Source organism: Saccopteryx leptura, chromosome 2 (assembly GCF_036850995.1).
Source record: "Saccopteryx leptura isolate mSacLep1 chromosome 2, mSacLep1_pri_phased_curated, whole genome shotgun sequence".
NCBI lineage: Eukaryota > Metazoa > Chordata > Mammalia > Chiroptera > Emballonuridae > Saccopteryx > Saccopteryx leptura.
This window is the reverse complement of record NC_089504.1, coordinates 163,488,025-163,515,141: the sequence shown is the minus strand read 5'-3', so window position 1 is coordinate 163,515,141 and position 27,117 is coordinate 163,488,025. Positions and strand designations below refer to the sequence as shown.

The window sequence follows — 27,117 nt, the reverse complement described above, 5'->3', positions numbered from 1 at the left end:
CTCAACTGTGTTTCTCATATAATCTGTTTTTTTTTGTTTTGTTTTGTTTTGTTTTTTTTCATTTTTCTGAAGCTGGAAACAGGGAGAGACAGTCAGACAGACTCCCGCATGCGCCCGACCAGGATCCACCCAGCACGCCCACCAGGGGCGACGCTCTGCCCACCAGGGGGCGATGCTCTGCCCATCCTGGGGGTCGCCATGTTGTGACCAGAGCCACTCTAGCGCCTGAGGCAGAGGCCACAGAGCCATCCCCAGCGCCCGGGCCATCTTTGCTCCAATGGAGCCTTGGCTGCGGGAGGGGAAGAGAGAGACAGAGAGGAAAGTGCGGCGGAGGGGTGGAGAAGCAAATGGGCGCTTCTCCTATGTGCCCTGGCCGGGAATCGAACCCGGGTCCTCTGCACGCTAGGCCGACGCTCTACCACTGAGCCAACCGGCCAGGGCACATATAATCTGTTTTTTATCCATTGAAGACAGGACCCTCCACCAGCAAAAAGACTATGACTCACTGAAGGCTCAGAGGGTGGTTAGCATTTTTTAGCAATAAACTATTTTTAATTAAGTTATAGACATTGTTTTTTAGACATAATGCTATTGCACATTTAATAGACTACAGTGTAGTGTAAACATAAGTTTTATAGGCACTGGGAAACCAAAAAGTTCCTGTGACTTGCTTTATTGCAATACTCGCTTTATTATGGTGGCCTGGAACCAAATCCACAGTATCTCTGAGGTCGTCTTGTAGTAAGGCCTTCACAACTCAGTTTGTAAACAAATTCTGCCATTGTTTCTTTTAGTACTTGTTGTGATTTATTTTTTATATTTGAATATTTGCTCCATTTATGTTTTAAACTCAAGGAAAGTGAGAAGATTAGGTACTATTTCCCCCACCCCCAGTTGTCTATTCAGTTGTTTCAAAACCATTTACTAGTTCATTTTCCCCCTTATTGATTGGTTATCATGTATTAAATTCAAATAGGGCCTGAGCAGGCGGTGGTGCAGTGGATAAGAGCATTGGACTGGAACGCAGAGGACCCAGTTTCAAAAACCTGAGGTTGCTGGCTTGAGTGCGGGGTCGCTGGCTTGAGTGTGGAATCATAGACATGACCCCATGGTTGCTGGCTTGAGTGTGGGATCATAGACATGACCTTCTGGCAGCTGGCTTGAGCCCAAAGGTTGCTGGCTTGAAGCCCAAGGTTGCTGTCTTGGGCAAGGGGTCATATGCTCTGCTATAGTCCCCCCCTCCTCAGCACATATGAGAAAGCAATCAATGAACAACTAAGGTGCTGCAATGAAGAATTGATGCTATTCATCTGTTTTCCTTCCTGTCTGTCCCTATCTGCCCCCTCTCTATCTCTCTCTGTCACACACACACACACACAAAATTCCAATATGTATTTGGGTTTATTTCTGTAATCTTTTCTGTTATTGCTTTATCTCTTTTTCATATGCTAATGTGAATACTTCATATGATAATACTACTGTTTTAGTATAGCTTTATCTTTAAAAATATTGTATGCCTAGATACCTCTTTATTTTTTCTTATCAATTTTAAATGTTATTTTGTCATTTAATTTTTCATATAAAATTAAGCAGTTTCTTAATTAAAAACTTGTTGGTATTTTTATTGTGTTCACGTTGTTTTTATGTTAATTTAGAAATTAGTGCATATTTATAAAGTTGAATTCTTTCAACTCTAAGAACATTGTATTTCTTTGTTTGTTCCAAATCTTCTTTAGTGTCTCTAGAGAGCTTTAAACGTATTTCTTTATATAGATCTTGTACACTTTTATTAATTTTGTTCCTAGCAACTTTATCTTTGTTTTCTTCTTTCCCTTATTATAACTGGGGTCTTGATTCCTTCGTTATGCATCTTAACTGGTTGTGTGTATATATATTTATGTTTATATTATATATTTATTTTATGGAAACATGCTATTTATAAAAATTTAAAAGTATATGCCCATTGTAACAGAGGGTAGTGTTGCACAATGGGGATCTGAAGTCTATGAACTTGGCTGCACCATTGATTAGTCCTGTGGCAGTAGGCAAGGTACTTAATTTTTATAAGCCAGTTTCCTCCTGTGTCAAATAGGATTATAAAGGACCTACCTCATAAGGCAGTTTTGAGGATTAAAAAGATAAAGCAAAAAGATGCTTAGTAGAGTTCCTGGAATGTGGTCAGCAGTGAGTAAATGCTGGCTATAGTAGTTCTGTGGTCTTACTGTTAAAGCTTAAATCTAGTGCATGAGATGTCAACCTTTCCAAATACCTTTCCTCCAGCCACACTTCTCAGTTCCCAGACAACAGTCCTGGACTGAGAGGTGCAGAGTAGGGGTTGGGGAATGGAGGAATGGAGACTGGAAGGCCGAGGCCCAGTTATACCTTGTTGCTGTAGGAAAAGAGTAAAAGGGTTCAATGGTGACTGGATGTGTCAGAGGAGGAGACACATGCTAATGAACAAAGCAGTGGGAGTGAACAGAGCACTTTTTCAAATTGTCACCTTAAACTGGAAGGAACTCGATCCTGACCAGGCAGTAGAGCAGTGGATAGAGCATTGGACTGGGACACAAAGGACCCAGGTTCAAAACCCTGAGGTTGCCGGCTTGAGCGCAGGCTCATCCGGCTTGAGCATGGGGTCGCTGGCTTGAGCATGGGATCATAGACATGACCCCATGGTTGCTGGCTTGAGCCCAAAGGTTACTGGCTTGAAGCCCAAGGTCAACGGCTTAAGCAAGGGGTCACCTGCTCTGCTGTAGCCCCTGGCCAAGGCACATATGAGAAAGCAATCAATGAACAACTAAGGTGCTGCAACAAAGAATTGATGCTTCTCATCTCTCTCCATTCCTGTCTGTCCCTTTCTCTGACTGTCTCTCTGTCAAAAACAAACAAACAAACAAACAAACTGGAAGGGACTCCATAGCCTACAGGCCATTTATATGTACTTGTACCATAAATGTGTCTTCCAGCTGCCCCTTGGGTCTGTGAGGGAAGGGCTCAAAATCACAGGGTGGTAGTCCAGGAAGCCGCCAGGTCCAGATCTACGGATGGGCGTATGCTGGTGCTCATTCCTCTTCACATCTCTCTACTTCCCTTGTCATTTATTACCATCTGGGCCTAAGTATTAAATTGCCAGCAGAAAAAACAAAGGACAAACTGGAAGAAGGGAAAACAGGAAGGATTAAAGTATTTTGAGGATAGCTTAAGAAAGTCTGGGAGTTGCAGTAAAGAATAGTATTTGCTGAATACACCGTGTACAGAAATTCCTGCAGAGCTATGTTAATGTTAGGACTAGTGTAATAATAGCAACCATGTTTTTAAGTGTCTGTTGTGTGCTGCCTGTTTTATGTGCATCTTTTCCTTTTATTCTTAACAACAATCTTTGAAGGCAGGTGTTATTATGTCAGTCACGCCACATGTCTCTAGAAAGCCAGGCCTCAGTCTTGAGCATAATATCTATATACTGATTGAAGAATAGTTGTAAAACACACTACAGGCATGTACATAGGAGCTCCTGATAATCATAGCAGAACTTGGAGGGAATTGTGAAGAAGTCAGCCCTACCCAGTGGGGTAAGCTCCCAAGAAATGTGATGTGTGCAATGAAAGGAAGGACCTTGTTTCTATGACTGTAATAGGAAAGCAGGGACAGAAACCGGATAAGTTAATGCGGCAAGAAAGCAGGGAAGCCTTCCTGCAGCTGGAGTTAGGGATGCAGATGGAATGTGCACTAAGCCAACTGCAGTAGAAGAGGGATGCCCAGGGGAGGTTGTCTTTAAGTGGGAGAATGCTCTATCAGCTACTTAGTTGCTTTTCCGTTGCTGCATTGTTTTTTAAAGTGACAGTCACGAGTCTTCAGGGTTCCTCTGCGGAAAAGGTCTCTGCTCATTGGCTGACAGTCTAAATTCAGATGGAAGGAATGTGGTGGAGACAGCTGGTTGGAGATGCCCCAGTCCTGCCTTCAGTGGAAATGTCCACGTACTGCTCTGCTGTCTCCCTGATCAAGCTTCTCCCCCTCTTCATCTCTGTTTGTCTCTCATACATCATTAGGGTTCGTAAAAATTAACCACCAGGCGCGTTGTACCCAAATGGTTGAGGCATACCCATGCTTAACCCAGCGTTGCTGGCTGCTCCCGAAATGAGTGTGGCCTATTCGGGTGGTTTATGAGAAATGCCACTTGCTCCCCAGCTTCTTGTATACACCACGGAGAAGTTAATGTGAAAGCCCACAGTGGATGTGAGTGCTGGAAATACCGCTGGGCGGGGAGCTGGTGCTTCACGAACATATGAGCAGGACACATAGAGGCAGCGCCGGACACTCCATGACCCGAGACTGCGGCAAATGGGTGTGGGAATGGGAAGAATGGAGGATCACCTCGTCCCTGTCCTTGTTCCTTGCCCGCCCGAGAACGTCTTACACGCGGGACCAGGGTGAGGTCGCCCGAGAATCTGCAAATTCATCGTCGCCTTTCATCTCTACAACCTTCTGTCCGAGGGGGCCAGCCTGGCCCTTCCCCTCTAGCCCCAGGCTGCTGTTAAGGCGGGCCCGACTTCTCCCCTAAAGAGCCTCCGATTCCCGTTCCCGCCGCAGGGGTCCAGTCTCGGCTCAGACTTTGCTTCTTACTGCACTCTCCGCAGTCTAGGGCTGCGCTCAAGTCTCGCTAAGTTTCTTCATCCTGACCCGAGAGTCGGGCCCTTTCTAGGACAATGTGAACAAAGAGGAGCGGGAAGAGGGGCCCGCAGGCGGCTGCGGGGCGTGTGTGTGTGTGTGTGTGTGTGTGTGTGTGTGTGTACGTGTGTGCGGCGTGTGTGGTGGGGAACCACCGCGGGGACTCATGCGGAGCGCGCCTAGTCTGACGCCACAGGGCCCCTCGCGGCCCAGAGCGGCGGGTTGCTTTGTCCCGGCGTAGGCAGGGCGCGGAGGCCCTCGGCCGCGAGCAGGAACCTGAGCCCGGCTCTGGAGCCCAGGTTTCCACATTGTCTCCCTGGTGGAGCGGGAAGCCCAACGCCCCTAGCCCTCCCTCGGGCTCCGGAGGTAGAGGGGACACTGTATTAGCCTCTCCTAGTCCCAGCTCGCCCGGAGTAGTGTGGTCTAGGAACGGAGGGACCCTTTGGAGCTCTCCCCGCCCTGATTCTCCGCGAACGCGCGCAGACCCAATTCGGGGGCGGAGGCGGGTCTTGGGCGCCCCCCGCCGCCTGTGCTGCAGCCGCTGGGACTGCGCGGGCGGGACCTGAGCAGCGCCCACCGGAGATGCCCCGCGGAAAAACCGGTCAAAGTCGACCGGAGGCACATTTGCATGTGTGCCTGTGAGTGCATGTGTGTGCGTGTGACAAGGGTTGGAGTCGCGTTCGTCCGTCTCACCTGCAGTATCGTTCCCTGGGCAGGGGAATGAAGGAGAAACGGCCATGTCCATTCAGTGTCATTACATTAGCCCTACTTCCCTCCAACTCTCAACTAAAGTTGTATTTTTAACTCAACATTAGAATCTACGCAAAACTACTTTTCCACTCCAGTGTGAATCTTCATCACTACACCGAGCCAGGCATCGGAGTCCGGGACCCTGTTTTGCAGGAGACCTTGAGAGTCTCGGGGCTTGCGTCCCCTGCCTCTGTTTGGGCGTCTTTGTAACGCGGGGTCCCCCGGCGTTCCCAGGAGGTCGCGCCTAGCTGGCTGCCCTGGGCCTGCCGCAGCGCGTCGCGGAGGGGCAGGCGCTAGGACCGCGGGACGCGCGGGCGGTGCGGCGCTACCTTAAACCCGGCCCAATGCCGCCGCTGCGCCACTCTGCGCGCCGGCGGGGCTGCGCAGGACTAGCGCTCCGCCCGTCACCAGGCTGGAGCCCGCGCGGCAACACCTGTTCGCGGCCGCAGGGCGCACGCGATCTCCGGACGCAGCTCCCTCGCTCGCCGCCGCCCGCCCGCGCTGAACCAATGGACCTCCGCCGAGCTGCCGCACTCTGGATTCCGGCTTTGGATGCCTAAAGTTTTCTTCTTTTTGTTTTATTATATTATTATTGATTTTTTTTGGGGGGGGAGGGGGGACCGGGAGGGGAGAGCGTAGCAGCCACGAACGTGAGATTTTTTTTTTCCACCCTGGAAGGATTCCTGCTGATGTCTGCAGAGTCGGTTAGAGTAAAAACGGCGCATGCCTTTCCCGGAGTCAGGACCCGTGGATTCTGACGTAGCCCGTGCATCTTAAAAATCCTATAATAACGCCTAGGCATTGAAGTTGCTATGGTCATTCCGATCTGGAACCAAATGGAGAAACTACGGAATTATTATACCCGTATGACGGCCGGCTGGGATGCAGACCTTCCTGCCTGCTAGGAGCCGGGGCCCTATCCATAGAGATACATAGATGTGTTTATCAGTATGTCAGTGTGTGAGTATACGGCTCTGGTTTCTTAGGCTGTTAGTGGTTTGACCTTGAACCTGTGCTAGTGAAACGGCAGATTACTTTTATTTATGCATTTCATGGATTGAAGAAAAGAACATTTCCCCCCTCTCTTTCTCTCTCTCTCGCTCTCTCTCTGCAACCGCAGTAAGGGAGGGGAGTTGGATATACCTCGCCTAAGATCTCCCGGGTTGGCACCATCATTATTGTTTATCCCTGTGCTCCACAGCCCAGCCTTCTGATGGCTCCCTTAGGTGAAGTTGGGAACTATTTCGGTGTGCAGGATGCAGTACCGTTTGGGAATGTGCCCGTGTTGCCGCCGGTGGACAGCCCGGTCTTGCTAAGTGACCACCTGGGTCAGTCCGAAGCAGGGGGGCTTCCCCGGGGACCGGCAGTCACGGACTTGGATCATTTAAAGGGAATTCTCAGGCGGAGGCAGCTCTACTGCAGGACTGGATTTCATTTGGAAATCTTCCCCAATGGTACTATCCAGGGAACCAGGAAAGACCACAGCCGATTCGGTAGGTATACCATTAACACCCTGGTGTCCTCACCGTGACTGGTCGGGATTATAACTACCAAGAAGGGGGTGGCTGGACGGGGGTTCGGGAAGGGTTTCTCTCTCTTTCTGCCTCTGTCTTGCAAGCCAAAAAAAGAAAAAAAAAAATAAGAAAAGGCCTCCGGAATTGCAGGTCTGCGGCTGGCACTGATGCAACTCTATAGTGAAAGGCTTTTTTTTTTTTTTTTTTTTTTTTTTATAAAAAAAGACATGCTTTATAAATATCACACAAATCCTTCCTTCCTTTGTAGCAGATACCTGGGAAGATCGGGTTTAGGAAGGTTTTGTTTTTTCTTTATTTTTGGATGGACCAATCCAGGAATTGAAATCTTTAATCAGTAACTACTGAGAATTTAAAAGGGCATTTTCCTGAAGGCAGGGGTTGTTATAATCTGGCGCCCCAATGAAGTTTTTGCCCTTCCCCTCTTTCCTCAAACAAGTATCCTGCTTGAATTGTAAATGTAATTTATTGATTACCACTGTGAGGGTCTGAACCCCTTGGGTGAGGCTTGCTGGCTGAGTGCTCTATTGGGAGGATTGAAGTCACATACTAGATTTGGGAAGGGGCAGGTTGCTCACTTGGGCGCTCTTGTCCTTCTAGCCATCAAGTTACCACCGGTGCTCTGCAATTTCCATAGTGGTTTACTGCCTGCATGGGATTCCTGAGTGGTTTACTGGTGTGTCTGCGCGAGTGCAAAAGCTGCTAGTTAATTCTAAAGAGCATTCAGTTCTGAGGGTTTCACTCCCCCAGGAGGGTACTTGTGACTCAGCATGGAGGCTGCAGACCCGGAGGGCTGGTGACCCACCCTTTCTGCCTGCACACACGTGCCCTCTGGGCCACCCTGAGCCCAACAGCCAGCACAGTCCAGGTGGTGGTCGGAGACTCTGGGTTTTTTCCCATACACAAAAGAGGAAAAAAATTAAAACAAGAAATAAAAAGCGCCAGTTTGGGCAACCAGACTGTTGGAAGGAGTTAACTTCTGAGTGGACCCACCTGACAACACTTAAAGTGGGTCGTAAAAAACAAAGTCCCGCGGTGATTTTCTCCCTCAAGCTTTCGTGCCAGATGTTGACCACAATCTAAACTATCTGTTTTAGGTTCAGGGGCTGTAGATGAAGCCAGACGGCGAGCAGGATTCAGGCCTGGGATGGGATGGCCTAGTATTTTCTCCCTTTGTCCCCAACCCCACCCGAGCCTCAGCCCCAAGCTAAACCTACTACTGCATATATTCCTGGCCGTCTTAAAACAAACAAAACCCAAAAAGTCTTGGCTTTGCAGTTGTTCAGTCAAAATATATTACCCCCCCCCCCCCCCCGCAACCCTTCCCCCGCAAGCGGACGCAGCTCCGGTAGTTGAACAGCGAAGACAAAACTTTATAAGTTGCCTTGGGGTGCTGTAGGGGTTGCCACCGTGCCCAACGTTCGCGCGAGGACGGGAGGACACGGGCGATGGGTTCAGTGGGTGGGACCACAAGAGTGTCAGGGTCGCAGCGGCAGCCCTGTGTCGGGCCACGCCTGCTGGGGCGAGCGGCTGGGGCAGGCTACTCCGAGCGCCGGCCAGTCAAGCGAAGTCCTCGCGCTCTCGTTCGGCAGGTGTCGGCTCCTTAGCCTCAGCCGGTGGCGCTTTCGACGGTCGCCGGGCCAGCTCCGCGCGGTCCTAACGCGCTCCACGTCCGGCACTCTCTCTGGCTGGTGCGCCCTGCGGTGTGCGGGGACTTTGGACTCTTGTCCGGGCGCTGCGAGCCGTGGCTCGAGCTCTTATGGCCGCATTTGGGGAACCAGGTTTTTGGCCCACGTTGAACCCCTTTGTTTCTTTGTGTGTGTGTGTGTGTGTGTGTGTGTGTGTGTGTGTGTGTGTGAGAGAGAGAGAGAGAGAGAGAGAGGTGGGTCCGCGGGGTTCACAGTTGCCGCCCTGGTTGCGCGGTGATTTTTGGTGTGGGAACCGCTGGAGGCGCGCGCCGCAGCGAAAGTGTTGGTGGCAGGATTGAGGACTGGCTGGAGATCGGAACCGGACCTCCCCCGTCCTGTCCCGGATATTTCAACCTCTTTTGGAAGCATACAGGCCGGGCTCGGAGAGTCGCTGGGCTCCGCGGTGGTCCGGAGGTGGGTCGGGCCCCAGCCCTGCAAGGCCGGAGCACCAGGAAAAGGGTGGGGGACAAAGGCCAGCAGAGGCGGGCGGAACGGCGGAGAGCTATTGTTAACTGTTTCCCGGAGCCCAGCTTACGGCTAGCGTTCCAGCGCCCGGGTGGGCCGGCCTCCTGCGTGGAGAGCCTTGGGCGCCGCGGGGGTACACCGGCGGGACAGGGCGGGCTGCATTGTATGAACTGGCTAGCCAGGTGTTGGAGGGGCCCCTTGGCCCGGTGTGAAGAGAGTATGGGATGTGCCGGTGGGGCTCCCCGACACTCCCAGCCTTTTATTATTATTTTAGTGCAGTTACTTTTAGGGTAATATATTTACTGCATGCAGTCGGGCCATTAGAAATACAGAAACGGCCACTGGGAGAAGAAGATGCAGAGGAGGAAAGGTGGGGACCACGAGGGTGGCGAGGACCCAGAAACGCGTTCTGAGGTCTGCTGACAAGGACTGCTGGTGCAGCGGCTGAATAAAGACCTTAAAACAACAACAAAAAACACTAGACCTTGACACTCCCCCTCATCCCCCATCTTAGAGGTTGGAGAAAGGTGTCGCCAAGGAAATGACATCTCTACTTTTTAGATTCACTGGGCACTGTTGGCCCGTTTGGCAGGGGTATTGTGTATGGGAGGCGGGGAGCGGAGGCCGCAGAGGGCAGGGATCCTGGTGGAGGGCACGGAGCTGGGAGCCGGAGGGTCGGCAGGAGCCGTTGGCGGGGGAAGGGCGCGCCTGGCCCTCAGCAGTGCCCCCCCCCCCCCCCTCTCTCGTTGGCTTGGATGGAACTGAGTGGGTGGTGGTGCGCAATGGGGGCAGGGAGAGAGGGTTATTTAAATCTTCCATCGGATTGCAGTGAGAACGGCCTCTGGGGTGACAGCAGTGCTGCGGTCTCCCGCTGCTACCGCTGCGGCAGGACCCAATATTAGCAACCTCTGCAGCGCGGTGGTGCGAGCAGCGCCTCCTGCCAGGTTGCGCAGCCCCGCCCGACGAGCCCAGCGGCGCTAGGACCCCGTGGCGGGTGGGCGGGTGGACGGGTGGGGGGTGGGGGGCTGCGGCAGCGCGTCACACCTGGCACCCGCTTACCACCTCTTTGAGCCTTGGTCCCACTCCCTTCAGGGTACAGCGTCTTTACCCTCAGTGCCTCCTCCCAGCCGCTAGAAAAAGAGTAGCCATGGGGTAAGGGTGGGCCGGTGTATACCTCTATAAATAGAGAAGGTGCATCTTCCACTTGGATAAATGTGCTAGCAAGTGACCTTCCCCCTCCCCGCAGGTGACTGCGGTTTAGGACAAGCCTGGCGGTGACAAAGCATCGGCAGTGCAGGGGACATGGGGGCTGGGATCTCACCGTTATCCCAGCAGTGGCTTGCTGTGGTGACAATTTAGGGGAGATCTTCGAGGAGCGCTATGTTCCTCTCTTTGGGGGCAGTGGTGTAGAGATAAGGAATTAGGGATTATGTCTGTGGAGTCCAGGGTGGGGGAGCCGGACATTTTATTTCCTATCTTATTTTTTTTCTCTTTAAAGCACTTGCTAGGCAAAGAAACAAACAAACAAAGAAACAAACAAACAAAAAACCAGAATATCACTTGAGAAAATGGTCACAGAGAAGAGTAAGAAAGTGAGCATTGGGCCCCATCCTCTATTTTACTTGCACAGGGAAGCAAGCCTGAGTGGTTGACACTGGCCGTGGCAGACAGATGGCCGCTTCTCTGACTGTGCCTTGTGGCCTGGCATGGTGGCCCTGCAAGGACCCCGGATAAACACCCGAACTGGGGCTATACTTCAAAGGAGCCAGGTGTCAGGTGGAAGTTGGTACTAGAGGGAAAAAACATAATAGCATGATTAAAAAAAGAAAGAGGTTAAAGCAATCTTATTTCCAGGATTTTTGCACTTAAAAAAAAATTCTGTTTATCTGCCTCTTCAACATATCACTAAGGGAAAGACTTATTTAAGGAGTGGTTTTCAGGATTGGCCAAGATTCTTGAAAAATTGGTGGGATTATAGCTGCCACTCAGTCATTTCTTAAATAACTTTGGGATTTGCTTGAGTTGCGGCTGACTGAACTTTCTGGGATGTAGGCCCTGAGATGAATGACTGGGAAGCCCTGGTGTGGGCTACTGGCTGAGCAGAGAACTCTCTGTAGTATGGGTGGTGGTGGGGGGCTTCATCTGTTTTCAAAAGCCTCATGTCATGCTTCTCTCCACAGTCTGCACACATTCTTGTCCTCTGAAGAATGCAGCTGTTAAGTGTTGGGCCTTTTAGGCTAGAGGGCTGTTTAACATGGGCTGTAGTGAAGCAGGCTCTGCCCACCCTTCCACTGCCCAGGACTGGCCTTGTTATGGCCTTGGAGGTGAGGCCCAATGCAGGCTCTTGGGAACTGGGCCAGCTTTTGGTTAATTGTCCATTCACCCAGAGTTCTGGGGCTGATCACGATTACCTACTGAGTCTGGAGCCAAGGGTGAATGTCTGGTGTGATCTTTTCCCTGAAATGGTCCCAGGAACTGACCTGACCTCTTGTGGACCAGGGATGACCTTGGACAGCATAAGACCCTCTGGAACCCAGGGAGCTCATCCTCATTGGGAACTCTTGACTGCTGTGAAAGGGAATTGCCTAGAGACACTAAGCATGGACCTGTGCTTCCTGTGTACCTCCATCAGTACTCATTACTTGCAGATGTATAACTAAGAGGAGAGACAGGCCACCATGATGTACATGGGAGGGTCACAGTTTTAATTTTAAGTACAAAGGTACAATGCTGTCATTTCCTCCCTCCTTCCCTCCCTTCCTTCTCTTCTCTCTCTATTCTTTTTATTCAGTGAGAGGTGGAGAGGCAGAGAGGCAGTCTCAGGTACGCACCCCAACTGTGATCCATCCTGCAAGCTCACTAGGGGGAGATGCTCTGCCCATCTGGTGCATTGCTCAGTTGCTCAACAACTGAGCTCTTTTTAGTGCCCGAGGCTGAGGCCATGGAGCCATCCTCAGTGCTTGGGGCCAGCTAGCTCCAATTAAGCCATGGCTGTAGAAGGGGAAAAGAGAGACAGAGAGAAGTGAGAGAGGGGGAGGGGTGGAGAAGCAGAGGGTTGCTTTTCTTGTGTGTCCTGACTGGGGATTGAACCCAGGACATCCACACACCGGGCTGATGCTCTACCACTGAGCCAACCAGCCAGGGTCTCCTATTCCTTGATTTTTTCTTCTTTTCCTTCTCTCCTGTTGATCATTAAGTATTTTAATGTTTCTATACAGAGACCTTTTCCTGAGCCTGCTATGTGCTGCATACACATACAAACAGATAACAGGGGTAAGGGCTGCACTCATTTTTGGCTCTGGCTGAGGCCCATAGACAGGTAAATTGACCTGGCTGAGGTTATAGGGTTCACTGGGGACAAGATAGCACTATAAATTAGTGGTAAGGATTCCAGTCTGGCTTGTGTGTGTGTGTATATAGATCTTGTTGCCAGGTGGCCAGGTGTTTCTGACCTGGGGGAGTGGCCGTGACTCAAATGTTTGGGTGTTCCACTGGCTCTCAGAGTGCTGAGGTGACCTCATGAAAAGCTGGGCTGTTTTTTTGAGGCCTTTACTTTCTGAGGAGCTGCAGAGATATGGATGGTGTTTAAGGTCATAAAATCTTTCCCACCTGGGTCACTAGATAGGCAGTTCTTTTTCACATGGTGAGCGCTTCGGAGGCTTGTCCTAGGTCCTATTTCTTTAAGGAAGCCCCTCTGACTTCCCTTCCTAGCCCCATCTCTGAACACTGACCATTCCCTAAACAGCTGCTTTCACTGCATTTACCACATTGCTATTATATTCACCTGCTTATTCATCCTTCCTGCCATGCAATGAGGCCTTTGAGGTTATAGGGCCTGGGCTGTATCTTACTCATCCTTTTATACTAAACAGATGGCCTGGTGCTTGGCTTACAATAGTTACTAACAGTTTGTTGATTGAATAAGTCAAAGCAATGAATTACAGTTATCTTGAGAGAAAAGAAACAAGATAGGTACCTTAATAGTTTCATTTTCAGAGTATGTAATAATAACCTCAGACCTTAAGTACTTTAATGGAAGTTATGTACACATAAATGATTTGAGCAAATACTCTACACCAGTGTTTTTCAACTGCCAGTCCACCAGAAATTTTGTGCCGGTTGGGGAAAGAGTTAATCACCCTGAGGTCATATGAAGATTATAGACCCCCACCTGCTTATGCTCAGGGTGATGGCCACTTATCAGCCTATATCATCAATGAAAATACTACTGAAGTTGTCTTGGATATCTTTGGAACTTGCAGGCTTGTTTGAACTACTTTTTACACCATGCAGAGCATTTACAAATCATGCACAATAGGCAAAAAGCATTTGGGCAAACTGATGTAATATTCAATGTGTCGTACATGTGGAGTTCAGAAATCAAGCACCAGCTTGTGCTGTGTGGCCCTGTTATGTGTGGTAAGATAAAACTTTATCAGTTGCTTGTTTCCATTTCTGGCCAGCTAGGTCACCGGTTCCTAAGTGTAAAAAGGTTGAAAACCCCTGGTCTACACACATGAGACATACCTACCTTCCTAAGGGCTGTGTGAGGAGAGACACAGTCCCAGTGACTCACCTGTACTCAGTGCTTCTGCCGCTCCTTGTTCTGCCCATGGAGTCTTTGGAGTTTGACCTAGGCAGCATCTTCTAGTCACTAGTCATGGAATAAAGATATAAAAATGATACAGAAATCATGGATCCATGAAAAAAAAAGGTAAAACCAATGGTAAAATGTGTGTAATAGATGAGTAGAGAGGTTTTGGAATCTGGTTGTTTGGGGGCAAGTTATTTAATACCCTTAAACCTCAGTGTCCCCGCTTGTAAACTGGGGATTAAAATATTGTAATGAATGGGGCTAGTCTGAGGATTGAATGAGAAAAGGTCTCTCATTTGGCACAGACTAAATTCTCAAGTGGTCTGTTAGATTGTCATTGTTATTATTCTCACATGGTTTTGTGAGGTCACATACACCCTGTTTATTATTGGGCCTGATGATCACCATTGGCCAATATTCATTATTAGTTCTCAGAGCTGCCTCCTGTCTAGGGCAAGAGGAAAGGTCACTAGATACCTTTTTAAGATAAGTATTTTTTAGTTTTGTGATTAAGCCTTTCCCTGTTTCCCTAATTGGCCAGCCTTCCAAGGGGACAGAATGTTTCTTGTCTTTTATTTTATTGGACAATTGGACATTAATGAGTTCCTGACACTAATTTTAAGATAACTGTGACATATATTGTGATGTGTTTTCAAGTAGCTAAAAGAGATTCAAACGTATGTGACTCCTAAAAGTAATTAAATGCTACAATTTAAATTATTTTCAACCATAAAAGTTAGAAATAGTACAATAAAACAAACTGATTGCATCAATAAGGGTGAAATGAGTCTCATGGAAATATTGCCTTATTTATCTTTCCATTTGCTTTGTGAGGTAGGAAAGTCTATTAATGAATTTGTTTATTTTTGGTGTATCTTTCATGATAGAGTCACAGTATCAGATCCAAAGTATAATTTTTAATTTTTCTTTCTATTTTTCCATACCATATTTCTCATTCAATGAAAATAAATAGTTTTGCAGGTCCAGAAAAATAATCTGTGAATTGTAGACACAAGCTATTTGTTGCATTCTGTGTTTATAAAATAATTAGGAATAGCCCTTTATTAAGAAGTATCTCTGGTCTTTCACATTGCCTTGCAACCCTTTGCTTATTATATTCATTTAGTTCATGTGTTTGTTTTTAAATTGACTTCATTAGGGTGATGCTGGTTAATAACTTTCTATAGATATCAGGTGTACAACCCTATAACATATCACCTGTACACTGTGCTGTGTGCTCCCACCCAGAGTCTAACCTCCTTTTGTCACCATGCGATTGTCATGTCCTCTTTTCATTGCAGCACAGCCTATTTTAGGACTTGAAAAATTAACTGTTTAAAAAAATCCATGTAAGTGTGCTTTTTCATTAGTCACATGAGACTAACTATAGGCCAATGTTATTCTTGATTTTTTCTAAACTAAAATTTTTCAACATTTGAAGATTTAAAAAACCCCTCAATATTTGGTATGCACTATTGCGAGGTTTTTACAAAGTCTAACACTTTTAACAAAATTTAGAAAAACAGGTAAGCACAAGTGATACTAGAATTGCCCCAAATATCCTTTTGGGTAATCATGTTAAAACAACAATATAGTTAGAGAAATTGAAGCTGCTGTTCTATGGTCACAAAATTCTGGATTTATGCCCAGCTTAGGTGTTGTTACTCTTAGTGAGGTAAGTAAGTACAAAGAAGGATATAAAAAAGATCATTATGTTGATTTGTTTTGGGGATATGGTTTATTCCATGACTATTTTAAGTCAAGAGTATTTTTTTTGGAACCTGCATTTTTCTCCCCAAGAATATTGTGTTATCCTAATTGCTTAATTACCTCCATGAGGCTTAGATAATTACAGCAAAAATAAATACTTTGTTTAGGCAGAAATATTTGGGATGTGTGTAGGCTATTTTAGTGTTCTAGATTAAGTGCAATACAGTTATACCATAGTGAACTGACAACTTTCTGTGTAAACCAAGTTAGCACCTCATACTCTTACTTTGGGGGACATAAGGCCCTTCCCTGAAGAGAATTTTTCCCTAGTCTGTGCCCAAACAGAAATGCTCAATTTCACTTTTATCAACTGGAAGTAAAACTGCATGATTGTTCTCTTAATTATGCTTTTTTAGGTTAATTAAAACATGCACACCAGTTTTATGTCATATCCCTTCCCAGCATGTCTATGTAAATGCTAGCTCTTTATTTTTAAAACGTTGTGCATCATGTTGATATGTATGTTTTGTGCCGTTGTCGTAAGAGTCAGTTCTTTGAAGCAGTGGTTTTTAAGAGAAGACACTTCCTTGAGGAGTGTGAGATTGTCCAGCTGGGAGCAGGCTTGGTCCTTCCTGAAACCTGTAGTGATGCTGAGACTTCAAGGCAATTTCTCTGTGCGCTGACCTGTCCTTCACCCTCTGCCCTTTGTCTCCCAGGCATTCTGGAATTTATCAGCATAGCCGTGGGCCTGGTCAGCATTCGAGGCGTGGACAGTGGACTCTACCTCGGCATGAATGAGAAGGGGGAGCTGTATGGATCAGTAAGTACAGGAAAAGACGTCCCACCCTTCATGTCTCACGTTGGCTTGAGTGTACTTTCTCTTGGTTCTTAATAGCCCAGATGAGACCCAGTCTGTTGGGGAGGAGAGTGTAAGCTTTTGCTTTTTCTCTTGAAGCATATCATCTTGTTTTTATTAATAGATATCAGTCCTGGATTATCACTAGGATTAAAATTTCTAAGAAAATGCATTATTCCTATGCCAAACCATTTTTGTTATCAAGCATGTAAAAAAAATATTTACGTGTGAAAAATATCATCGTCTTATATGGATTGGTAGTTATTTTCAAAATGAGTCAAAATTATCTTCTCCCAAGCTTTGCTAAGCATTGTAATTAAAACTAAAAATAGACCAGGTAGGGATACAAACCCTTTCTTTGCGCTACATGAGATTTTCATTGTGGGGACAGAATGGAGATAGAAATTGTCGTCAGAGATCCTTGTATGTGAATAAGAGTATAAATATATTATAATTCTTTACAAGGATTGAGTTTCTTTTTTCCCCTCACTTCTCATCTCCATGGGTGGTGGGCTGCTTGGGGGAGGGCAGTATTGACGGGAGCTGCCAGGTGCCAGGCACTGTTCTAAGGACAGCAGTGTACCAGACAGTCTCTGATTCTGCTTCGGTTTCAGAGGTGGCAGCTTTATATCTTTTTACTGGTGCTGGCACAGCATCTAAAACACAAGACAGTGGGTATTTAATACATTTTTGCTAAGCACATGAATATGAATAATAGATTATGAACTACTCTATACTATATACATGAGTTTCAACACAAAACTTGTAGTGAAGTCAACCTTTAGTTTTTCATTCCCCTTATGGATGGTCATGTGGGAATTTTAGTCTACATTCCCTGCCATATGAGAACTTGGATTAGAATCTACAAAAGGTTGGAAATGAACAGAAACCCAGAGTGGGAGAAGTTCTGTAGTCCTCTCTCGACAGAAATGAAGGGCACATGCATGTAGGACTAGGAGAAATTTTCTGTAGATAGCTCCTTTTCCGTCCACATACTGATAAAGATGTATGTGTGTGTGTACAAGGGTTGGAAATAGTATCAAACTTTCACCCAAAAACTCCAGATGATGATAAAATATGGCCTATGTACTTTGAATGTAGTACACGCCATTTTTTTTTTTTTTTTGTATTTCTCTGAAGCTGGAAACGGGGAGAGACAGTCAGACAGACTCCCGCATGCGCCCAACCGGGATCCACCTGGCACACCCACCAGGGGGCGACGCTCTGCCCACCAGGGGGTGATGCTCTGCCCCTCCGGGGGGTCGCTCTGTTGCCTGGGGCAGAGGCCAAGGAGCCATCCCCAGCGCCCGGGCCATCTTTGCTCCAAGGGAGTCTCGGCTGCGGGAGGGGAAGAGAGAGACAGAGAGGAAGGAGAGGGGGAGGGGTGGAGAAGCAGATGGGCGCTTCTCCTGTGTGCCCTGGCCGAGAATCGAACCCGGGACTTCTGCACGCCAGGCCGACGCTCTACCACTGAGCCAACCGGCTAGGGCCTAGTACACGCCATTTTTAATGGCACAAGGCTGGTTTTCCTATCCTGGTAAAATTTGAATCAGAGTTGGTTGATTTTGTTAGATGTTTAAGTCTTTTTTTTAAAAAGTGCTTCCTGGAGAGAATAGATTATTAAAAAAAAATTTTTTTTTTTTGACAGAGACAGAGAGTCAGAAAGAGGGACAGATAGGGACAGAAAGACAGGAAGGGTGAGAGATGAGAAGCACCAATTCTTCATGTGGCACCTTAGTTGTTCAATGATTGCTTTCTCATATATGCCTTGACAGTGGTACTAGAGCAGCGTGAATGACCCCTTGCCCAAGTCAGCAACCTTTGGTTCTAGTTAGCGACTTTTGGGCTCAAGCCAGCGACGGTGGGGTCTTGTCTGTGATCCCGTGCTGAAACCAGTGACCCCACTCTCAAACTGGTGAGCTCATACTCAAGCTGGATGATCCCGTGCTCAAGCTGGTAACCTCGGGGTTTCGAACCTGTGTCCTCTGTGTCTTAATCCAATGCTCTATCCACTGTGCCACTGCCTGGTCAGGCTAAATATTTTTTTAAGTGAGAGGAGGGGAGATAGACAGACTCCCACATGTACCCCAACCAGGATCTACCCAGCAACCCCTGTCTGGGGCTGATGCTTGAAACAACTGAGCTATCCTCAGTGCCTGAGGCTGATATGCTCTGGCCAATCAAGCCGCTGGCTATGAGAGGGGAAGAGGAGGAGATGGGGGAGAGAGAGGGGGAGAGAAGCAAATAATTGCTTCTCCTGTGTGCCCTGACTGGGGATCGAACCCCAAACGTCCACATGCTGGGTCAACACTCTATCCATTGAACCAACTGGCCAGGGCCTAATATGTGTTTTTAAGCAGAGGATTCAGTTTAGCTTTTAAAACACAGTTTTTGATTTTGATAAAGTTATTTATTTCCTAAAATACTTTTTGTGAACACTTTAAGTGCAAAGATACAAGATCTAAGGAAGCTTTTCAATATTTAATTATAAAGTGATGTTCTCTTTTTGTCCCGCCTCAATTTTTTTTTTCACTTTCAAGTATATAATGTGGATTTAAATCTGTCACAGTTGAATGTGTTTTTTGTTTGTAGGACACACAGTCTGACCTTTGTTGGGTGGCAGGGACTGTGGTTTATCACAGTGATCTCCAAACTTTAAAATCATATACCACCACCAAAAAAATGTTTTTGGGTATGGATTTCAACAATGCCTATTAAATTGTTTCACAATTGTTTATGTAAGATATAGTTCATAGGTGTGTTAGTTTATAAAGCACGAATTAAGGTAAATATTTTTCAATGATGCGATGATCAAGTCAGCACAAATGAGGTCCAGACTGTTTGTCCCCTGCTCTGGGAACTGCCTTGCACACCCCTCCAGAAGTCCCTCGCCCCCACCCCATCCCCCGTAGAGAGAGGACCTGTCTTTCAGATGAGATGATCACGTGCAGCCCCTGGTTTGCAGGTTGACTATGAGCAGATGGAAGTGTGTCTTCAGCACAGGGTCCTCTCGTTTGTTGTCCTTGTCTCTTCTGGAATCTTCCAGTGGCTTCCTCACCTCCCTGTCCTCTCATCCAGCTGCCCTTCTGCCTGGGTGGCCCTATCTGTAACACGGGCTGGGGGCAGAGTGAGGGCTTGGGCGCGCAGTGAATACCAGGGACAGGAGCACCTGAAAAGGTGGCCAGGGGTAGAAAGCTGGAGACCCCATGGTGGCAGGTTTTCTGTGACTCCCACCTACTGCGCTTAGGGCTTTTGGAGCCCATGGAGGATGGGGTTTCTCACTTCCATTGCTCCCAGCCACATGGCGAAACAGCTATAGGGCTAGCTGATAGTCCCTGTCACAGCGAAGGGAACAATTGAGGCAAAAAATGCTCTTTTTCCTTCTGTTCTTGAGAAATGCATACCTTCTTATGTGTGTCCCCTGCTTGGAAAAAAGTGTGTCAAGGAACATGTTTCCACACTGTGTTTTCCTTTGTGGGAAAGTATCTTAGGTGGCTTCTGCCTCTTCTGTCTCCAATTCATTCTCCACATGAATGGGAGAATTACATCCAAAATCCAGAGGCCAGTGTCCTTTTCTGCTCAGACCCCTCCCAGCGCTGGCCTTTGAAGGTCAGGGCCTGCATTCCTCAGCGATGCTGTCAGTGCTGTCCCAGATGCTGTGCCTGTCCCTGCACTTTCCCTCCTTCCCCTGGACTCAGAGTTGTCTTCTTGCTAATCTGTCTGATTTGTACATGTGATCAGGTTAGCCCCTGCCCCTGGCACATCTCTCTTCTCCCTGCCTGGTGAAGCAGCGTTCTTTCTTTAAGATTCGATGAAGGTAATTGCCTTTTCTGCAAAACCTTCACCGCACCTCCTAACTCAAACCTATTACTTGGGTTAGCAGTTCTGGTGTTTTCCTTTGGGCCCCTGTAGCACTGCCTGCGTTTCCAGGGCCACTCAAGTAACAGTGAAATGTGCAGTGTAGCTAATTGTATTTCATTTATTTATTTATTTATTTATTTATTTATTATTTTTATATTTTTCTGAAGTGAGAAGTGGAGAGGCAGAGAGACAGACTCCCACAGGCACCCAACTGAGATCCTCCTGGCAAGCCCACTAGGGGGTGATGCTCTGCCCATCTGGGGCATTGCTCCATTGTAACTGGAGCCATTCTAGTGCCTGGGCCAACTTTGCTCCAATGGAGCCTTGGTTGTGGGAGGCGAAGAGAGAGATAGAAAGGAAGGAGAGGGGTTGGGGTGGGGAAGCAGATAGTTGCCTCTCCTGCATGTCCTGGCCAGGAATCGAACCCGGGACTTCCACACACCAGGCTGATGCTGTACCATTGAGCCAACTGGCCAGGGCTACTAATTGTATTTCTATATTCCCTAATGTTGCCTAACATATAACCATGGCCCTGTACACTATAGGTGCTCAATAAATGCTTGTTGGATCGAAAGGAACAAAATATTGTGCTTTTCTTCTTATGTTTCATTACACATATAGGTATGGCCCTCATTGTGTGGTCAATGTATACTTAGGGCTCTCCTGGAAGGAAGAGTCGCTATCTAACAGTGCCACGCTGGGTTTGATGGTGACATGTCATCCTTGGTGTGTCCAGGCCCAAGGGGATATGGCTGAGCCTCAGATAAAGAAAGTGTGGTCGTAAGAGCACTTGAACAGGACTCAGGAGACCTAGGTTCTCATTCTGTTTGCTGCTAGTGAGGTGTTGGTCCTTGCTCTCATCTATAAGATGAAAAGCTTGGCTTAGCTGTCTGGGATGTCTCTTTCCACTCAGCATCTCAGGGACTTATGGTCTGGCTTCTTCAGGTTCACTTAAAAGTTTTGTTTGTCTGACCCGTGATGTTCTGTGGGCACATTTCCCTCCTACACATAGAGCTGAGGGGCAGCTCTGTGGGCAGCCAGGTTGCTTTTTATGTGGTCTGTACCTGATGCATGCAAAAGGAAGAATGAGGGTGACATCCATGCTGTTCTGTGGCCAGGGACTGCATTGTCCATTGACCTTTGGGTCACATGCATAGTGACCCAAATATCATATTTCATTGTGATCAGTCTCAAAAAAGGAAAGGAAGAAATGGGTAATTATTCTCTATGAAACTAAGAATTGTAGCTCAAAGAATTTTCACCTGTATGCAATTGTGTCATGCTCAATAAACTCAAGTGGAGCTTTTGTTTCTAAATATTGGGGAAACCTTGACACATCTGATCTCATGTGAAAGAAGGTAAATAGGAGATCTGGACAAATAGCCGTTCACTTGTATGAAGTAAATGTAAATGTAGGAAAAATTAATTAAAAATGTGATTGGACATTTGGGGTTGTTTTTTGTCTTTATTTATGTAGTTCTTTTACTTCTAGGTTTACCTTGGGAATAGATTTAAAAGGTCATAGGCGAATCGGGATATTGCGTCAGAAAAATATACATCTAGAGTTTCATTTTCCTATTAGAATGTGGATGTAGGGAAAGCTATATCGCTACTATGGGCCATGATGTGTGATTTAAGGAAAACCTGAATATTTCTAGGTCTGGGGAGGAGTTGGATTATTGTATCTTATGTTAATCATCCATTCATTCATTTTGTTCATTTATTTACAAACATACCTACTGTCTTTTAAGTGCATAATGATGCAACAAGTATCTCAAAGTTTGGTAGGAGAAATACACTAATTATTAGTTCAGTGCAATGTGAAAGACATTCTAGTAGAGGAATGCAGAAGTGTCTTAGGTGCCCAGAAGAGTATTTGAGTAAAACTGCTTGGGGAACTTGGGTGGTAACACTTAAACTGCATCTTGAGGGGTGAATAGGAGTCTCAGAAAAGGAGTGTTAGACAGTTTAGGCCCGGCCTAAACTTTAGGGCACAGAAGCCTTCAAATTTAAAGATTAGGATATCTTACCTTGGTGAATTTAGGGAGGTTGTTAGATTTCTCTCTCTCTCTCTCTCTCTCTCTCTCTCTCTCTCTCTCTCTCTCTCTCTCACACACACACACACACACACACACACATTCACACACACATACTCATCAAACAGGTGCACAGTTGGCCAGAGGATTAAAGTATTAGAGTATGTTTACATTTTTTTTTAAAATATAGAAATTAAATTTAATGGGATAACATTGATCTACAAGAGTGCATAGGGTTTCAGTGAATATCTCTATAGCCTTTAAGCAGCTGACTGTGCTGCATACCCATCACCCAACATCAAATTCTTTTCATCACTGTGCATTTGTTCCTCTTTACTTCCTTCCTCCCTCCCCCACAACTCCCTCCCCTTGGTAACCACTTCACTTTTACTATGTCCACGAGTCTCAGTTTTATATCCCACCTATGTGTGAAATCACGTAGTTCTTAGCTTTTTCTGATTTACTTACTTTACTCAGTATAATGTTCTTAAGGTCCATCCATATTGTCATAAATGACAATATGTCATCATTTCTTATGGCTGAGTAGTATTCCATTGTCTGTATGTCTACATCTTCTTTATGTAGTCCTCTATTGAGAGGGGTAGTTTGGTTGTTTCCATGTCTTGTAAATTTGCCACTTTTATTCTTATCAAAGAGACTATAAGTAAGGCTCAAATAGTTACTGTTAGGGACTTAATCTAAATTAGCTGAGTGTTATCAAGACACTTCAAGAATAATTGACTCATAAATATCTCATTAAAAAAACACCAAGAAAAAATCAATTTCCTTCAAAAAACTTGCATTTAGTGCAAAATGTTTGACCTTTTCACTAAGAAAGGGCAGCACATTTACTAACACTGTAATGCTGTTAGAAAGTATGACATAAAAGGACAATGCAGGTTCCTGTTCTGTGTCCCTTTTGTTGTACTATATTCTGTCCAGAAACCTGAATTCCTCAGTCTTTCCCACTGGATTTTTTTTTTTTTCCTGGAGTCAGAGTCTCTGTCTCTATAATCTTTCCATTTCTTGACGGCCCAGCAGTGCACAGATGGGCGGTTGGCACATGGTTTGTTGACCCAGAGACTCAGCCTGTCATGGCCTCCACGTGTGCGGGGTCCTGCTGTATTCGAGTTTCATGTGTTCATATGTGACCTAGTATGTGGTTGTCCACTTAACAGAGCTCGGTGTTTCTATAGGAGTGATCTCATTTAACTAGTAAAATGGAAAGAGAGAGGTTGAGTGACTTGCTCAAAGCCTAGAATTCGTAGGTGGTAGAATAGGGACTCAAACTAATTCTTCAAGGAACCTGACCACTATTTCAACAGAGATGCTTGTCAAATAGATGCTTGCTAGTGGGCTGTTGGTGACATTTCCAGAGATGTAGTTGGTCCCTGTTTATGGAAATTCATGTTACCAGTAACCAAAGTTTAGTGGGTTTTGACTGCATTTGCAAAATGTGTAGTCTTAGAAAAAAATTTATTAGTTGAGGTGGTTGTTTTTACTGGCTAGAGGTACATGAGCCCACCAGCTCCTTGAGCAGTGTTTCCGCAATGTTGGGGGGAAGGGAACCCTGGGTGATATCCACCCCTTTAAGAGGAAAAATATCTCAGATCCTTAGAACCCCAAATTGAATGAAATGATTTTATTATATTGTTTGAATATGGCAAACACAAACTCCTTCTACCTCTTTGGCAATGGCAATTCAAAACCTATATTGAAATCCGCACTAACCTATTAGACCAATAAAAGCCAAATTGGCATGATTGGTTTGGTGAGGAGGTTGCTGTTATCTATGGGGAATAAGGTGCTACCACACGGTTGGGTGCCTGTCATGCTGGGGCCCAGCATACCTGGCCCCGGGCACCTCAGGAAAACATTTTGTTAGAGGGACTTCCTGTGTCAGTGACTAGGGGGCCAGACAATATCTTCTGGTCTTCACTGATGTTCCCTGTATATTGTTTCCTTTTCCTGTCAGCCCTGAAATCAAGTTTAAGTCCAGTTGACCTCGTGGATGGCCGTATCTGGTGATGGGAGGTCATTGGGGAGTCTAGGATAGCCTTAAAGCTATCTATTAATTTGTTCATGAAATGGGAAGGCCTAGTGAAAATGCTCTTGTAGAAACCTTGTAGCCCCCGGATTAGGTCTTTTGTCTTCCTGGGATCTGCAGAGGCTGATTTTGGACACCATGTGGTGGGTAGGAAGCCCTAGCGAGGAGGGCTTATGGTGTCCTGCAGGCAGCATAGCCACGGAACCCTTTGGGAAGTGTGGCTTCTGTTAGGTGCTCTGCAGTGGCAACTGTCTGTGACCTTGGAACCAGCAGAATTGAGGCCCCGGGTGCAGAAGTAAACATTAGGCCCCTTAGAAAAAGAGACAGGGAAAATAAAAATACATGTTAACTATATTTTTAAATTAAAAAAATGTTATATACTATTAATGTTTTTTTGTACTATTAATGTTAAAATTGCACATATGAAACCAAACTTGGTGTCATTAGAAAAAAGCGTGAAGTTGAGGTTTTGTGGGACCCTTCAGAAGTCAGGGCCCAGGACGTGTGCACCTGCTGTTAAATCTGCCTCTGAGCAGAATAAACTCTGTGTTGGTGGTACAGGACCCAGGGCACATGGTATGCACTCCAGACTTAGCGGTATGTCAGGTGTCATAGTGGGTGTCCCTTCAGATGACTTTGACAGTAGTAGATGTCCGGGCACGTTCTGTACACAGAGTCTCTGCAGAATGGAATTCATATACAGGAAATGGAGAGGGCCGTTTGTTTGCTGGACAGCAGGCGTGCTCAGAGGACACTGATTTTAAGCACAAATGTTGGGTAACAGCACTGTTCTATAACATTGCCGACTACCAAAGGATTAAGTAATCTCTGATGATGAAGAGGGCAACACCTTAGAAGAGCGTTTTCTACCATATGATTTGATTTTGTTCATACAGTGTCCTTGTTTTAGAGATGAGGAAAGTGACTGTGTAGTGGCTAGTGAATTAACTGAGGCCACACAGATAGTAAATGACAAATTACGATTTGAACGTGGCTGAATTAGTAAACCATGTCCAATATATACATATGAGTGGACATACATTTTTTTGAATAAAAAATTATTATTATTTTTTTTGCCACATATTAGAGCAGGATTTTAGTACTTCCTTCACAGAAATGATTTGGGACAATTTTTGTCTTTCTAGTGGCCTGGTTTTTGTTTGGTGGTTCGTTTACTCGTCTTGAGCATCAATACCGCTGGCCATTATTTAGTGGACATCATCTTTTAGATAATGTATTTGATTTTCACTAACTTTATGTTGTTTAGTGGGGTAGCTACATGTACTGACTGAGGCATGTTTAACATGTCCAGGTCAATAATGGCCAAAGTCATAAGACACAGGTCTGATGAGCTTACAGGCTCAGCAAAAGGAAATAGTTTTAATAACTAACGGCTCTGTGGGTGCCCGTCATGCCCTTTGGTGGCAGGAGGATGCTCTCGGCAGCAGGTAACATGCTCAGGGGTGTCTTTCTTCAGTATCTGGAGTCCTGGAGCAGAAATACCCTCTAGGTGGGCACAGCATGTACATGTGACCCCCGTTCTCCCCCCTTCCTGCTTGAGCAGGTTCTGCACTGCTGCCTGCTCAGAAGGCCGCTGCCAGAGAGGTCTGGTGGGGAAGGCGTGGGAGTGGTTTGGGGAAGCCCTAAGTCAGGCACTTAGGAAATCTCTTTCTTGCAGTGGAAACTTGGTGGGCACCTCGTTCTTCTCTGTCCCTAATAGAAAAACTACCTTCCTGAAAGGTAGTTCTGCAAAGGGAGGGCCATGCTCACTCTCATTTCCTGTGGAACTTAACGTCCCAGTCCTTAAATCTTGTCTTGCATGCCAATGGCACTGAGTAAATATTTTTTGTTTTTGCACAAAAGAGTGACAGACAGACAGGGACAGACAGGAAAGGAGAGAGGTGAGAAGCATCAACTCATAGTTGTGACACCTCAGTTGTTCATTGATTGCTTTGACTGGGGGGGCTCCAGCCAAACCAGTGACCCCTTGCTCAAACCAGTGACCTTTGGGTTCAAGCCAGCAACCTTGGGGTCATGTCTTTGATCCTACACTTAAGCCAGCAACCCCACACTCAAGCTGGTGAGCCTGTGCTCAAGCTCCATCTGCCTTCACTCAAGCTGACGACCTCTGGTTTCAAACCTGGTACTCAGCGTTCCAGGTCGATGCTCTATCCACTGTGCCACTGCCTGATCAGGCAGCACTTTGTAAATATTGACTGTGTGACTGTGTTGTCAGTGGGATCCCAGATTACCTATTTCTCGTTTTCTGTAAAAAGAAGAGCAAGCAGATGTCGCTCACAGTAGCTAGTTTATGAATAGATACCTGAGGCTAGAGGAGGGGACACAGAGACCAATGTGGTTCCTGATCATTTTGCACGTAAGGCTCCCTTTTTGATAGAGTTTCAGGGAGTCCCACACAATAGTAATTGAACTAGTGTCTTTTAGTTAAAAAATACCTTATGACAAAAACTCCTGTGAATCCATGTGACATTTTAAGTGACTTAGTTACAGAGCCGATCATGTATACATTTGAAAAGAACAGTCTGTTAGGTGACATTTCCTTTATAAAGTTTACTAGCTGTGCAGACCCCTGGTTTCCTGTTTTGAGCCTCGCTGCACGCTCGACATCCAGTGAACTTGTGAGTTGTGGACGTAGTCCCACCCATAGAAAACAATGTGTGAGGCAGCCGGCCCCAGCTCCCTGCCCCCTGGTGCTCTCTGCTTCTGCCTCCTCTGATTATCTGCACTGCTGAGCTCCTGGGACCACCTCTCCTCACCTACCTCCACCTCACCACTTAAGTCACCCGTTTCTCAGAATAGACTGTTGGTCACATAGAGCCTGCACGCTCCTCAGCTCAGCTGATTTTGTGGACTTTTCTTTTTTTATTGATTAATTTAAACAGGAAGGGAGGG

General features: G+C 46.4%; 1 protein-coding gene and 1 pseudogene across 1 annotated transcript in view; one reads left to right on the top strand and one right to left on the bottom strand.

The window, feature by feature from the left end:
* The window catches only part of LOC136391648 (tubulin-specific chaperone E pseudogene), a 38,440-nt pseudogene extending 33,036 nt beyond the window's left edge, over window positions 1-5,404 (bottom strand).
* Window positions 5,405-5,804: 400 nt separating this feature from the next.
* FGF9 (fibroblast growth factor 9) overlaps window positions 5,805-27,117 on the top strand; it is a 38,409-nt gene continuing 17,096 nt past the window's right edge. Inside the window, exons 1-3 of the mRNA XM_066369186.1 lie at window positions 5,805-6,375; window positions 6,617-6,908; window positions 16,121-16,224. Of these exons, the coding sequence (XP_066225283.1) occupies window positions 6,352-6,375; window positions 6,617-6,908; window positions 16,121-16,224 (420 nt within the window). The 5' untranslated portion in view covers window positions 5,805-6,351. The remainder of the gene's footprint in view (window positions 6,376-6,616; window positions 6,909-16,120; window positions 16,225-27,117) is intronic.